A 16,813-nucleotide genomic window follows, 5' to 3' on the forward strand; every position below is an offset into this window, starting at 1 on the left:
TGTTGTCTCCTCTAATAGAACATAATATAGGGCAGCTGGGTAGCTCAGTGGATTGAGAGCCAGACTTAGAGATGGGAGGCCCTGGGTTCAAATCTGGCCTCAGACACTTCCCAGCCATGTAACCCTGGGTAAGTCACTTGACCAACATTGCCTAGTCCTTACCACTCTTCTGCCTTGGAACCAATACAAAGTATTGGTTCCAAGACAGAAGAAGAAGAAGAAGAAGGAGAAGAAGGAGAAGGAGAAGGAGAAGGAGAAGGAGAAGGAGAAGGAGAAGGAGAAGGAGAAGGAGAAGGAGAACAAGAACATAATATGCTTCTCCAGGGCAGGACAAATTTCAAAATGCCTATTGGTCGAATCCATGTCATATTACCAGAGTGTTCCTCCAGCACCCTGATGGAGCCATTCCTTATTTCTCATCTTCAAGGACCAAGTCCACTCCCAGGATCAAATCCAGCATTAACTATAATTTGTTCCCCTTTAGTGTATTAGTCCTGATCCAAAAAGCCTCGGACTGACCCCACCAAAAAACTCAATTTCCACACACTGGGCAAGATACTTCCTAAGGAAGTGTAGAACCCAGCATCATCAGTAGGAGATAGGATACAAGGCAAACAAACTGTGGTGTTTGTTCCCTATTACACATCCTTTTCTCCCCAGTATTTTATTACACACTGCAAGCTGTTTAACTCCAGTTAACACAGTCAGATGTAGATTAAAGAGGGGGAGAAGATACAAAAGGAAAACAGTCCCACTCCTTGAATTGCTGGCGGTGATTGAGAACTTACTAAATCCAAATGTTAGTACTCATAGAGTGACTGCAGCATTTGGGGGCTTAACAGATTTATAGATTTATTGAATGTAAGCCATTCTCAGATCATTTCCTCAAAGCCATAAACTAGGACAATGTGACCAGGGCTTGGTCCCAGGGTCCTGACATTTTGAAGGGCATTGACAGGACTTTGGGTCCTTCAGCTAAATAGACATAGTTGAGCTTCACAATTACACAGCAAGAAAAATGAGTTAAAATGGGAGGCTAAAAGGAGATGCTTTTCTTCCTCTAAGCAGCCTTTATTTAATTGAGTTTCCAATTGGCCCTGCCCTGCCCAGCTCTTTATATCCACCTCAAAAGAGATTTAGTGTCCTGGAGTCTCTGCCACACACATTCCCTATCTGAATTAAGAATGGATTTTTATGGGGCAGCTAAGTAGGTTGGTGGATAGAGAGCCAGTTGGGATTTGGGAGGGCCTGGGTTCAAAGCTGGCCTCAGACACTTCCTAACTCAGGGCGAGTCATTTAACCTTTGCTGCTCTTCCTTTTCGTACCTTTTGCCTGGAATGCAAAAAATGATAATTATAGTGTTACTTAAAAAATATTAGGGAAACAGATTCAATTCATTGTGCACTAGGGGTGGCTCTAAAAGGTTGCACTAATGCTATCACATCATTATTTTGACTGATACAGGTCTGTGTAATATTACAATAGCCAGAGGCAAGCAATTTGATTCTAAAATCAGCCAATTGGTAGACATCTGAGCCTTGTGACTCTCATCTAACTACTCCATTTATAAAATAATAATTACAATATTTCAATCGCCAGAATATTATAAAGGAAAATGAGAATAATATGGGCTCCATGAAAGGAAAGTGTTATGCAGATCCAAAATATTCTTGTTATTATCTGTAATCTCATTATAGAAGATGAGAATGCCACAGGTAACCATTTATGTGTCTTAGGGATGATTCTCTTCTCTGATTTGTTCATTCATTCATTTGCTTTTATCCAGCTGATGATTATTGAGTATCTACCGTGTTTGTGCCTCTTGGCTCTTGTATGATGGTAAAGACTTTCCCAAGGATGCATAATTAAGTATTTGGTATTTTTATGTGAAATAGAGAAATATTTCCTTCCTGGGCAGGTCTGTATAATGGTGAAAGCCCTAGCTTCAGTGTGGATTCCCTGGACACACCTCCTCAGAGGACCTAAATTCAAATCCTGGCTTTGCCATTTATATATGCTACCTTGGACATGTCATTATCTTTCTGAGTCTAAGGCTCCTCATCAATAAAATAGTCTTCTTATTGTTGTTCAGTCATATCTGACTCTTTGTGACCCTATTTGGAATTTTCTTGGCAAAGATATTGGAGTGGTTTGCCATTTCCTTCTCCAGTACATTTTACAGATGAGGAAACTAAGGTAACTGGAGTTAAGTGACTTGTCCAGTGTTGCACAGCTAATAAGTGTCTGAGGCTGGATTTGAACTCAGGAAGATGAATTCAATTTTTTTGCATTTGAAGAACATTTGCCCATGGTCTGTTTCACAATCCACTATAGTACAGTATGGAGCAGAGTAGAGAATATTTTGTGTGTCATTACATCATTCATGATCTCCAAGGCTGGTCAGGAGTGCTGCTTTCTCTAATTGACTGTTATGGTTTCTGTGTAACTGCTATGGTCTGCTTGCTAAATCCCCATTTTTATTAATAGTGTCAACACAACTCAATTAGGGTGGAAGGATCGCTGCTCTTAGAGGAAGAAAGTTTGAATTTAAATCCCAGTTCTGCTACTATTGAGAAAAAATATTAATACTGCACTCTTCATTTGAGGCACATCTACCAGAAATAATTTCTTTTCATTTGATATTATTCTAAATCCATGCTATCTCCAGCTCAAAGACAGGTTCAAATTGCTGTGGTTCTACCATATTTTGAACATCTCTCTCCCTCAAGATAATTTAATATAATCCATACAGGAATCTCGAACAAAGAAAAAGTTAAGTTAATGTACAGTTTGGAGGGGCAGCAAGTTGGCCTTGAGATGGAAAGTCCTAGGTTCAAATTTGACCTCAGTCATGTCCTAGCTGTATGACACTGAACAAGTCACTTAAGCCCAATTGCCTAACCCTTACTACTCTTCTGCTTTGGAGCCAAGACTTAGTATTGATTCTAAGATAGAGATGAGGGTTTTTTAGAAAATAGTTTGGGATTAACATTCCAAAGTAATAGTCACAAATATATATATTTTTTCCTTGACTACTCCCTCAAGGATGGCAAAGATGTCCCTTTCTGAATGGATAAGAATAGGTCATAGCTCAGTTGCTTCAGGGGATAAAGATAAGAATCTTGGTAATAACCATAGCTAAAATATATTACATTATATTTGATTCTTTGAGGTTTACAAAGCATTTTTTAAAAGTCTAATTTTATCTTCCCAACAATTCTGTGAAGTAAGTACTATCCTCATTTTACAGATGATGAAACTGAGGCAAATAGAGGTGAATTGATCCAGGGTCATAATACTAGTAGCTAAGTATCTGAGGTGGGATTTGAACTTGGGCCTTACTGACTCCAAGCCCAGTACCCTAACCACTGGGCTGCATTATAACTGCAAGTACTTCTTTGTTAAACTGTATTTTCTACCCTTAATTCATTTCCTTAAGAAAGGTCTTTGTTCTTTAATCTGCCTTTTGGTAGTAGTGGGGAGGGGAGGAAGAGACAGATCTGGAAAGGGATTTTAGACCAGAGAAATATATCTCAATATTTCTAGTTGAACTAAAAAGGGGAATTTTAAAATGTTTCCACACCACTTAGCTATTGTGTAATTTGGAGCAAGTCACTTCAATTCTTTGAGCATCAGTTGTTTTGGGTTTTTTTTAGAAAACTGAGGCTCAAAGAATTGATGTGAGTTGTTCCAAATGAAGATAAAGTATTGTTAGCATAGAAGGGAGGATGAAGCACTATGGGACATGGGAGTGGAAAAAAGCATAGAATTAACCCATAGGTAGATAAATATTTCTAGCAGTTCTTTTTGTAATAGCAAAGACCTGGAAACTATAAGACTGCTGATTAACTGGGGGAAGGCTGAACAATGATCATATATAAATGACTACTATTGTGCCATAAGAAATAACACCATCACTGGCCTACAGGCTGTTGACTGGGAAAAAACACAGAACTATTAAAGAGTCAGAAAAACGACTCTTTAATTAAGGAAAGGGGGGTCAGTGCAAAATTAGGCCTCCATGCAAAGCTGCACACTACACACCCAAACAGAGTTCTGAGGATTGGAACTCTGGTTGCTCTGGTCACTGACCCCTGGGAGAGCCAACTGCCCTAGACTAACAACTCCAAGGAGCCATTAAAGTGGAGAAGCCTAAATACCTTTCTAGGGGAACTCTAGGACTGAGGATGAGAGGCGTAGTTGAGTTGATTGGCTTTACAATGGTAACAAAGGAAAACGAGGAGTCCCAGACAGGAATAATAGTGAAGGCTGATGCTTTACAATGGAAACAAAAGGGAAAAGCCAAAGGCTGGGCTACCTAGGTAAAGGACTTTGGCCTAAGGGGAGAAACCATTGGGACAAAAGACATACTTAACACCTGATAAGATTAGCCATCCACACTTAAACTACTTTAAGGTATATTGTTAGTCTGAGACTCCAGAAGTTGGACTTTCCCTCAGGGAGAAACTCACATGCGACAAGGTTTTTTAAGGGGTTTTCATCTTCCAGCTAAACTGGAGGTCATCAAATCTTACTAAGCTACAAGTTTGGGGCTTCTAAATTCCACAATCTAGATTCTAGATTGACAGGGCTAATCAGGTAGCTTTAGGGCTGATGGATTAACCTGGGGGTTGATGGCACCTTAGTCAAACCTCCAACAAAAGATTGTAACTGGATCATGTTTATGTTTAATACCATTCTACCCATCCATTATGAAGATAGTATAAAACTTAACCTCCTTGTTTTATAGATGAGGAACTTGAGAGCCACAAAGATTGTTGACTTGGCTAAGTTTAGCTAACTAATACATAAATGCCAGAGCTCAGACTCAAAATTCAAGTTGACTCTAAATTGAGTGCTCCCTCCTCTGAGAAAAGAACCAAATTACCAGATTCTCACCACTTCTCTTTTTCCTCACCTGCTCCTACTGAGTTGTCTTCAAACCACCCAAAGATTTTGAAGGTTATTTCTTTTCTTTAAGTCATAGAGCTTAAGATAATGAATTTTTCTTTCTCCTCTCCTCTCCTCTTCTCTTTTATTCTCTTCTCTTCCCTTCCCTCCCCTTCTTTCCTTTAATCTCTCCTCCCCTCCCCTTCACTTAAGACTACCATCAGAAAAGTCTAGGCCAGCATTGGTAAAGGTTTTCAAGTTAGCATGCCCAAATTGCAACTTCAAGCTGCTTGTGAGCACACACACCCCACCCTACCCCTACCCTGTACCCCAAAGAGTGCAGGGAGAAAGTGCTTGCTTTGGATGGCTGGACAGAAGGACAGGGCATGCAAAAAATGTCCTCGAGTGCTGAGAAGGGGGGAAATGGAGCAGCTCCCTCTCATACTGGCTGGGCATGCCTGCCAATACTTCACCAACACCCTATCTAGGCTTTCTACTTGTCCTGGTCATGGTTTTGTCAACCTAAGCATCAACTTCCCAATACTGGTTTTTTGCTGCCATCTGGTGGACACGTGGAGATTCTTCTCTCTGAACACAGCTCTTAATTGTTACCTGAAGGAATCCCTCTAAATTCAGTGTATGCTGTGAATGGCCCTCCTTTTGACTCCAGTGCTGGAGTTCTCTTACAAGGCACTTCCCACATTCTACAGTGATGAGAAACAGACTCTCAATGTTGAGATCTGACTATGGACAGATTCTTTCTGTCCAATCAGGGAAATTTCATGAGTATTTTTAAAGCTAGCATTTATGCTTTTCTTCTGGTCACTGACATCCTCTCCTATTTTGAGGTTGCTTGTTGTATGTTTGGTTTTAGACATGATCTCAGAAAAGGACTTGAATGTAATAATCTTGATTATTCACATATGCTGTCTTCTTGAAGTCCTAATCAAGCATCTGCTTTGAGAGAAATTCAGCTGGACTATTCCCCCTACCTTCACCCATCCCCCAGACATAGCATTAAACACTTGGGCATAGTTAAACAATTAAGCCCTTTCTCTAAGAGCTTTGAGTTGTGTGTGTGTGTGTGTGTGTGTGTGTGTGTGTGTGTGTGTGTGTGTGTGTGTGTATTATAAGAGTAAAATTGGGGGCTTTGACAAAATAAGAGAGCAGCTTTTAATAATTTAAATTTTAATGAGAATATAGAAGAGTTGTAAATTAATATTATCCCTTTAAGCCAGAGAAAAGAAAACTTCTAGCAGCTTTTAACAATTAACAATTTAATTTAATTAAAATAGAAATAGTAAAAGAATATAGTAAAGGAGGGAAATATAGGAAAGAGGAAGAGAAAGAAGTTTTCTTAATGTCTATACTAGTTATCCTATAAGTGCCTATAACTACTATCTAAAATTGCCTATAACTACCTCTAATAACAACCACCCCACAAAGTTCCAACCCATTCCACCCAATCAAAACCAACCCAATCAGTGTTTAATCCAACCCCAATTAGGTTTGTCAACAAAGACCAGCCAACTTCCAAAAAGTTCAAAGAAGGAAAAAACCTTAATAGCTCAAACCAAAAGCCAAAAACCCGAAAGCCAAAAAACCCTTTAAAGGCTAAAGCCAAAAGCCCTCTCAGTAAGCTCAGGCCCACCTTTATATTCCAGCAATTCAACATCAACCATCAACTAATCACCAGCCCACACCACCAATAGCCAACCCCACAACAACTCATTCCCAGCAGCCAACTTCCCCACAACTGCCAGCCCAACCAACCAATGCTTGGCCCCTTTTATAATCTTCTGCCTACCTCACTTCCTGTCTCTATGGTTCCTCCTTCCTTTCTCTATGGTTTCTCTTTCCTCTCTCTATGGTTTCTACTTCCTGTCACTGTGGGTTGGTTAATCCCTACACATCTCTATGGTAAAAGGACCTCCAGGTCCCCCATTAAATTAAAGAAATTAAATTAAAGAATTCCTTTTTAGAGTATGTGTGTATGTGTGTTGTGTGTGTATAGGGAGGGAGGCTGGTGTAGTTTTGGGGTGGTGGTGGTTTTTGCCTGGAAGTCAATCAAATAGCATTTTCATCTTAATTGATATTGACAAGCCCTAAAGAGAAATAATCTCTCAGTATGTCAAGCATCATATAGACCCATGTTGGGGATATTTTAGGACAAGGAGGTTTTTAAGATCTATTTCCATTATGAACATAAGTGAATTCAGGCTGTCAAAGAAGGAACTCAAAGAGCAATCATCAGGCAATAAGCATTTCTTATGCATTTACTAGGTACCAGTAACTATGTTAAGCATTAGGAGATACAAATTCAAGCAAAAAGAAAGATAGTCCCTGCACTCAAGGAACTTGCATAAATGGAGCAGAAAAGCTGGGAGGAGAAGCCTATCCATGGGGAAATGGTGGTTATGTCCAGTGAATGAAGGATGACCAGTCCTAGAGCCTCCTTAAAATAGAGGCCCCAGAAGAAGCTCACCAAAAAGAAAAGGAGACCAGAGGTTAGGAGAGATGGCCCAGAGTGAAAAGGCTCAGTGTACAGAGGGAAATGTCAGGGCAAGAAAGCAGTTAAGTCATGGTGGTAAAGTCCAAAATGTCAGAAATAGAGCCAGGAGGAGAATGAAGAATGGCCTACCTGGGGTCCTCTACAAAATAGAAGCCCTGGGAAGCACATTGGGAGAAGGGGGGACAGAGCATTGCAGATTCATTCTAGTGTTAGAAAGCCCCAGGTATTGAGGAAAGGAGCTTCTGGAAAGTGGAATGACCTGAGTAGAGAGAGAGGGATCCAGCCAATAATTCTCTTCAAGCTAAATAGAAAGGTATTTTTGGCTTTGTGACAGCTGCTTCCTTATAGCAGACTCAGAATTGGCCTTCTTCCAGCCTGTGGCCACCCCAACCCAGGCAAATGCTTCCCTAACTAATCTCAAGCCTCTTTCCTTCAGAGAAATATTGAGTGTCCTTATTGTCAAAGACCAGGACCATCAATAGCTACTCTATGACAGCTAAATAGAAAAATCAGAAAATCCTAAAGCTGGAAAGGATTATTAGAAGGCTATCTTGTGCATTCCCTTATTCCCTTGCTCAGCCTAGGAGACAAAGAAACATTTTATCTTGTTTTTCAAACTTCAAAGAAAGTTTGCCCAACTTCCATAACCCCTATTTTGATGCTCTTACAATTTTCAGTTTCAAGAATGTTTTTTATAACCTTTAAAAACTGTTTAAAAAACATTTTTCTTACGTTCTTCCCATAATAGCAATTCAGAATTACTGTTTACCATCCTATACATACTTGGAAAAGATTCAGTTCCTCCTAAGCTTCCACTTTTAAAATTTTTCCTCATTTGAAATATAAGCTCCTTAAGACAGGTACTGCCTTGGATTTGTATTCCCAGCATTTAGCACAATGCCAGGTGCATAATAAGTGCTTAACAAATGTTCTGACTATTTATCTATCTGGTATATGATGTGTTCAAGGAAGACTGGCACTTCTTGTATGAGGGCTTAGCAGGCCCTTTTGAGGGCTGCTCATCCACCCTTGGTCTCTACCCTTCACTCAACTCTCACCTGTAGTTCCAACATGTACACATCCCAATAAAACCATCTGGCATATGGGCTAAACAGCAGGCTGAAGATAATTCAAACCCATTGGTAAGTTAGTGGAATATCTGTCCCAAACATATGAAGACTTCCCCCAGCAGAATGGGTAGATAAGAACAATTTGTTCCATTGGCCACAAAGGCAACTGAAGCAGTTGATGGATCACTTAAAGCTTGGTCAGATATGGAAGGTACCAAGGTCATCTACCACATCTGGGCCACTGTCACTCGTCCTGACTTTTCTCTTTCCACTGAACTTCAATGATTCTGGAAGAGAGGGTGAGGCTGATGACTGTGGAACTCTGCTGCACTTAAATCCAGCTCACAAGCAAGCTAAGACATCCCTTGTAATGGCACTGGTACTCTTCAGAGGACATGCCTTGATCTCCTGGAAAGGAAAGAATATAGTTCAAGACTGAAGGACTTGAAGTCCACTGTTTTTCAGGAATAGTCTAAGTATATAGGGGATGGCACCAGTAAAAGAGTCATGGCTAAGGCTCACAGCTCTGCTCAGTCAATCAAACATTAATCAGGTGCTTACTTGTTCCAGGTAGTGTGCCAGGTGTTCAGGATGCAAAGATAAAAATGGCATACTCCCTGTCCTCAAAGAACTTACATCCTCTCAGGGGAGACAACACATATCCATATATAAGTATATTCAAAAAACATAAAAAGTAAATAAAAAAACATATAAAGTAAAAAAAAAGTAGAAGGGGAATATTTTGGGGATGTACTAGCCCTTGAGTAATCAGAATAAAGACCTTGCTTAGGAAGTGACATGAGAGCTGAATTCTGAAGAAAACTCTAGATTTTAAGAAACAAAGTTAAGGAGGAAGTGATTCAAAGTTCTGTCAAAATGCTGCCAAAAGGGGAAGCTAGGTGGCTCAATGGATAGAGAGCCAAGCCTGAAGGCAGGAGGTCCTGGGTTCAAATCCAACTTCAGATGCTTCCTAGTTATGTGACCCTGGGAAAGTCATTTAATCCCAGTTGCCTAGCCCTTACCACTCTTCTGTCTTGGAACCAATACTCAGTATCAATTCTAAGACAGAAGGTAGGGTTTTTTTTAAATGCTGTCAAAATTCTGCCTTCATTGACCTTGTAATATTAGATAAATCACTGCCAAATCTTTCCATTGTTCTCTATATCTAGGGATGTTCTGAAGCCAACTCATACAGGTGAGCTGATTATTAAATTTTCAATGTGATCATTTACGCTCTAAAAATCAGCAAACACTACAAACAAACAGGACTTTACTTACGGCTTTGTTGATTTTCTAGCCATTAAAATGATGGAGAAAAATATAGATGAAACTTAAAAATGTGTAGTGGTGTGTGTGTGTGTGTATACACATACATATATGATAAGAGCTGGTTCTCTCCAGAGACCAGGTCAGAGGAAAAGGGAGAAGAGAGAGAAATCTCACACGGATGAGAAGTTGACAGGACCGAGGGGGCTATGAAGGGGATCACAGATTCCTTTCTATTGATCCTATAGATCCAAAATGTATATAATTTCTACATTCTATGATCAAAGGAAAAGAATATTTCAAGAGTATACATCCTTGGTGCCAATTAGAGTGTCCAGCTGCAGTTAGGAGTGCTCTTTACCCTGTGAGAATAAGATTGAATGGGTACTCCTGGTATTTTTTTTTTAAACCCTTAACTTCTGTGTATTGACTTATAGGTGGAAGAGTGGTAAGGGTAGGCAATGGGGGTCAAGTGACTTGCCCAGGGTCACACAGCTGGGAAGTGTCTGAGGCCAGATTTGAACCTAGGACCTCCCGTCTCTAGGCCTGGCTCTCAATCCACTGAGCTACCCAGCTGCCCCTACTCCTGGTATTTTAATTTATAGGACTTAATAATAACAAAAGTGAGAGAGAAAGGGATTCCTTCAGTCAAGTGAGCAGAGCACAGAGCCAAAGACGCACACCTGCCATGCTTTACCAAAGCAAAATCCCAAAAAGAGCCCCGCTGATTGGGTTTCAGCAAAATTTATCTCTCAAACGCAAGTGCAGCTCAGGTGTGTCAAATTTCTACCTATACAATCCAATGGTAATCTTCAAAGCTTCTTTTGGTCTGTTGTTGCTGACATAAAGATTTCTTTAGATTAGTGGTTCCCAAACTTTTTTGGCCTACTGCCCCCTTTCCAGAAAAAATATTACTTAGCCCCCTGGAAATTATTTTTTTTTTAAATTTTAATAGTAATTAATAGGAAAGATAAATGCACCTGTGGCCATCACTGCTTCCCTGGATCACTGCAGCACCCACCAGGGGGCGGTGGCGCCCACTTTGGGAATCACCACTTTAGAAAGTACAAAGTACCAAAAGTACCAAGGCCACTTGTCCCAGAGATAGAGCTCGAGGTTTGTGATAATAAATTAACTGATCAGGATGTTCTGAGCCAATTAAGAAAGTCAGGTGTTCTTTAGACAGTGATTTGTAGACTTGCAAGGTTAGACCTGTCCTTGCCAAAGTCTTGAAACAGATCTGCAAATATGTCTTTTCTGGCTGCTTTTGCCTCAATGAGCCCAGATTGTCCTTATGGATTTGCCACATGTATGTATGTATACACATATATGTATGTATACATATATAAAATTACATATACACACATCTATATACACAAATGGAGTCAATTATTAAACAGTTTATGTGAACACCCTATCTGAATCTCATACTTTAGGCAGTTCAATAGCATGACACAGTTTGCTAAACTATGCAAAAGAAAACAAACAGCAAAAGGAGGATTCCATTTGTGGCCAGCCAGAAAGATGCACTGAAATACCTCACCTCCAGATCCTCATTATTTTGCTATGATGAACTATGACCCTTTTGGGGCAGTGGCAGGACATTTTCTTTCTTACATCATCCCAAGGCCCAGTGTTGTCTGACCAGACTTTTTTGTAGCAGTAGTGCCCTGCATCTGGGGGGATGCACAAGTGGAATGAACACCATACTCTGAGACCAACTTTGCCTGAATTAAGTTTGTGACAAAGGAACAGATTTTGAATTAATGTATTGTACTGCCCAAAGCTATGTTTTAACAGTTAACAGACTCCTATCTCCATCATATAATACCCTAAAGCTCTGCTCCAATGGTACCACGAGGTCAGTAACAATGAGTTCCCCCACTATTTTATAGGGGAGCTGCAGGCAGCCTCAGTGTTGAAGAGAAGCTGGTATGATCTTTAGGGTCACTAATCAGAGCTAATTTTGTGCAACAATCATACCTCAGCTACTCTTTCTTTATTCTAAAAGAAATTCAATGAACAAGAATTAAAAAAACAACTTACCTTCTGTCTTGGGGGCGGGGGGGGGGGGGGGGGGTTGGGTCATAATTCAGGAATGCGAAAGGCCAGAGCCATGGTCTTTATCTTCTAGGCTCCAAGGCCACCTCATTGGACTCTTTGTGCAGTAATTTTCCATAGGACTTCATTTTCTTAACCTTTGAAATGCTGGTTGCAAGTCAATCGAGAATCAATAACAAAAAAAAGGAAAGGTGTTTGCCTGGCAACTTTTAAAGAAGTACTAATAATCAAAAAGGGGCTTGGATGAGGGAAGGGTCTATTCTCTTCAGGGAGAGGATGTCTCTACAGTTTGTTATGCAGAGATAGGCTTCTTTTCCCTCTTCCCTGAAGGGCCCCCCTGAGCTAATCTATATAGGGGAATCACAGGCATAATTGATCAGAAATTACCACTATTACTATTCATTCTAATGCTAACCATATTTTGTGAATGATACACTACGAATTTTTACTCCATACAAGACCCACTAATATACAGAATGACCCACTTGCCAAGAATTTAGGCTCTATGATAACTATCAAATGTTCTCAAAGTATGTTTTGGTGTCCCAGCACAGGCACAAGTATGTTGGAAGCCCAGAATCCACTTTCTTCATGTTTTTTTCATTTTGCTTTGTCTTTTTCTCAGGTCCACAGGTTTTGGCTTCTTGAATGCTCTATGCAAAGCAGCAGCTGTACTTGGAAACTTAATATTCGGCTCCCTTGTTGGTATCACCAAAGCCATCCCTATTCTACTAGCTTCTACTGTGCTTGTGTGTGGAGGACTGGTAGGACTCCGGCTGCCTGACACAAGAACCCAGGTTTTGATGTAACAGGCGGGAGGAAAAAGCCATTTGTCATTTTGTTTCTCTCTTTCCCAAGTGTCAGTTTTCCTGATTGGTGCAAATTTTGCTTTAGATAGTTCATGCCAAGAAAGGTGGGTCAGATATCATAACTCAAAGCTTAGCCCTTGAGTCCTTGCCCCACAAACCCAATTTTGGCACACCTCCCTTGGCTGTGTATCATTTCTTTCCAAACTGGAAAGAAAGCTACCTCCTCCTAAAGCAGGCAAGAGGGAGACAATGCATGCTGAAAACCTTCTCTTTTTATCAGCGAAGGCCTTTCTAAAAATGGCTGGAAGAGAGTCAGAAGGGCTTCAAATTTTGCTGAGTCAGATCTCAAAAGCTAAAAAGTGAGCCGTGTTGGTGTAAATTTTGTTCTTCCTCAGTAGAACAGTCATGCCAGGTGCAGTCAATCAGCTTCAAGTATTTTGCTCTTGAAATATTCGTTTCAATTTACAAAGTGATATTTAGCGGGAAAATAGTCCCTCCTCATCAATTCTCAACTTGAAGAGCTGTTGACTAAGTATTCACATGTGACTACTTCTGCTGCTGCCCAGGAACGAATCACTCAAATTGAAAATATTGTTTTAAAATTTGCCCCCAAATAATTTTTGAAATGATGCCCTGTGGCATTACAGGCAATGTGTTGGGTTTGCATTGTTTGCCTTGAGCCTGTGTGTCAATCATAGCCACACATACCTCTACCAAAGTTGGCCATGGGGTTATACCACAGCATCACAGTTGGCTGCTTGGTTGGAATTTCACATTGAGAATTTGCTGGGAATGGGAAAAGAAGACTCAGCAAAGAACTCATGGGTCAGCTGTCAGCCAGATGACCCCCTCACCTCTCCCTCATGTGTCAGTCTTAGTCTTCAGCCATGTGTAAAGACATATCTTTCTTTGAAATCTGAAGCCTAACAGCTCACAGCCAGCAGTTGTAGGATTTAAATTAATATCCAACACTCCAAGAATTATATTTTATAAAGTTTATTAATAATCACTTGAAGTAGAAGGAATAAAAAAGGAAATAGAAGTAAAAAAAGACCCCTAATTATCTAACAAAATTAAGACCACATCAGCAATAGTCTCCTGGCTCTCACCTCATGCCCCCAGCACCAAACCAGCAAGAGGCAGGGCTACACAAAATTTATAACCTCCCTACATCAGCAGGAACCGTGAGAAGGAGAGTGGGGTGCTGGGAATCATAGTTTTTAGGGTAACAGATTCTAATTATACACAGTAAATCAGAAAGAAAGGCAGGAAGACTATAGAAATCAAAGGGAAAACAGGAAAGGGAAACCAAAAAATGGAAAACTAAAGCAAATAAACAAGAAAATCTGTGAACCACCACCAAGGGGGCAAAGAGAGTGGTCATACTAATAGTTTTAATCTTATATTCCTTTGAGATTCACTCACTCTCTCCCTCCTGCCTGCCCTTTACATTCCCCCCCCCCTTCTCTTTAAAGGAAACATTCTTGAAGGCCTTAGTAGGCCTTTTAGATTGATGAGAAATATGTGAATGGCAACAGTCACTCAACTAGCATTTACTAAGCATCTCCTATGTGCTAGTCACTATGCTGTGTGCTAGGGATAGAGATAGCAAGGAGACAGCAAAAATAATCTTTGTTCTTAAGGAGCTCACAAGATGAATGTTTCCAAATCCCATGTATTCTGAATCTCTAAATCTTCCTTGCTAATTAAATGAAAGTGTATGATTCTCTGCATCTAGACCAGGTGTTTATCACCTTACCCTATCTCAAAATAATATTTTTTAAATGTATAATATAATAGGGAAACCAATTATATTGAAATAGTTATCAAACTATAGAAACAATGACAAGAAATTCCTAGACCCCAGGTTATGAAGGCCTTATCTAGACTCAAACAACATCATTTTTCTTACAGCTTTACTAGGTTCTCTGTTTCTTTGGTATACAGCTCTTTTGTATATTGTATCAGCACATATGATGCTTCTACAGCTACAGAGGATGTACATGGTAAAACAGTGGCTATATTTCAATATAAGTTGAGTCATCAAAGCTGTAAAGAAAAATTAAAAAGATGAGCCCCCACCCCCTTCCTTCAATCTATCTCTTTCTTCTGCCAACAAGCAAGATTCTAGGGAATTCCACCTCCAGTAATCCACTAAGAATCATCTCTCTTCCCTTAATCCAAAATTCAAGGTACTGGGCTTTTCCAAGAGGGAACAGCTCTGATGTCCCCATTTACAAACAGCCAGTGTTCTTTTTTTTGCCAATCCCTTGGAATTTCATGCAAGTTTTTCACAATTGATTTCCTCTTCCTGAGGTCCTCCCTAGGAGAGATCAGGTTGTTTTCAAGGTATATTGCAAAACCCTTCTAGCCAGTTTCAGGTTTGATATTTAGCTGTAGATTAAGATATAACCATGAGATTAAATGTGAACCTGTGAATCTATCCAGTCACTGGGTCACTCACTGACATGGGAAAAATGGGTGACATGTCCTTTCATCGAAAATGAAGAAGAAAAAGAAGGAACTAGTATATAAAAGCCCAGAAGAAAAGAGTCACACTCACTCTTAAATTTCTTCTTCTTTTGCCAGTGCTTCTGAAGCTTTCCCAGAATAGGACCAGAATTCTCCATGTCCTCTCAGAGAGAAAAAAAAGTACCTTCCCCAAATGCAAATTCTGTTTGTCAATCTGTGCTTCTTATTATTATATTTCAGACACAAGACTCACATTTAGCATTGCTGCCTTGTGTGCCAAGCACAGCAGGCAGGAGGGATCCTGTGTTTATCCCGTTGTCCCAAGAGCCATGGAGGGGATCCACTACCTATTAAAATTCAGCTGATAGCTGTAGCAATTAGAGAAGAAAAAGAAATCCAAGGGATTAAAGTAGTCAATGAGGAACCTACACTATCACTCTTTGCAGGTGATATGATGGTCTACTTAGAGAACCCAAGAAAATCAACTAAAAAGCTACTGGAAATAATCAATAATTTTAGCAAAGTTGCAAGATGCAAAATAAATCCACATAAATCATCAGCATTTCTATTTATTTCCAATAAAATTCAGCTGAATTCAGCTCTTTCTCTTCTGCACTAATCGAAATTACATTTTAGAGGTTTATCTACTGGAAGAATTTCTCCAAGTATTCGATACACTCAATTTACAACTGGAAACATTAGAAAATAGAACAGAATGAACAGAAAAGATGGATAGTCAGTTGGGATACAACTGTGGGAAGTCAGAAAATGGATCTCCCATTTTGCTTACCCTAACATCCTCTTTAAAATCAAAAGTTCAATACTGTCTCTTCCACGCAGGGTACCCACTTTTCCTGACTGATAAATCTGTCAAAAGACTCACTAATTATTAAAAAATTCAAGATGGCCACGACTATTGGCTCTCCTGTCTGTGTGTTTGTTCCACAATTTGTACACTTGACCAAGCTTCTAGAGGTCTTTGAGGCCAGGAACACAAAGTTCTAGTAGATTCTGTCTTAGTTGATAGGTGTACCACCACAAATATATTATATTCAAACTATGGTTCTGGTTTTTATCAAAAAGAATTTTAGTCTTCATTCATGGAAAAGATAAAAAGAGGAAGACAGACCAGGAAGAATGATAGAGGGTCAGAAAGGCCAAGGCAAAAGGTTGTAATGAAAAGATGAAGAGGGTAAAAAAGGGACTTTTCTGAACTATGGGATTCAGTTAGGAAGAATGCCAAGGGAATGCCATCTGTTCCTTTCTGCTAAACCAAAATAGAATTAGATTATCAGCTAGCCAAACTAGAACTGGGTATTTTCAGCTTTTACTCTTTTCAAGGATAAAAAGGACTTTATTATTTCTTTCTTTAATAAAAGCACCTTACCTGTTCATGTACTAAAAGCTTTAGATTTCAAAACAAAAATGTTTGAGTTTGGCACTGACTTGGCATCATAGAAAGAAAGCCAGTTAGTCCTTAAAGGCCAGTTTGACTGTAGGCCCAAATTTCCTTTTTATTATTTTTTAAAATCTCTCTTCTCTGCCAATATTATTTCAGTAACCAGAGGGGTTTGGGGAAAACATAGCCATGTTGTAACAACAGAAGGAAAGGTTACCAACTTGCACCTTAAGTTACTCTGAAATCAAACTTAGTCTTGAATTATTTTTCCTCCTTTCAGGAAATGTATGTTTTCTGTCTTGTTTCTCATGTTACTCAACAAGTTAAATCTGTA

At 39.7% G+C, this 16,813-nt stretch overlaps 1 protein-coding gene across 1 annotated transcript in view; it reads left to right on the plus strand.

Annotated features, from left to right (window-relative positions):
- Positions 1-12,608, plus strand: part of SV2C (synaptic vesicle glycoprotein 2C) — a 210,629-nt gene extending 198,021 nt beyond the window's left edge. Inside the window, exon 12 of the mRNA XM_044663106.1 lies at positions 12,425-12,608. Within this exon, the coding sequence (XP_044519041.1) occupies positions 12,425-12,608 (184 nt within the window). The remainder of the gene's footprint in view (positions 1-12,424) is intronic.
- The last annotated feature ends 4,205 nt before the right edge of the window (positions 12,609-16,813 follow it).

Source organism: Gracilinanus agilis, chromosome 1, assembly GCF_016433145.1.
Source record: "Gracilinanus agilis isolate LMUSP501 chromosome 1, AgileGrace, whole genome shotgun sequence".
In the NCBI taxonomy this organism is placed as follows: domain Eukaryota; kingdom Metazoa; phylum Chordata; class Mammalia; order Didelphimorphia; family Didelphidae; genus Gracilinanus; species Gracilinanus agilis.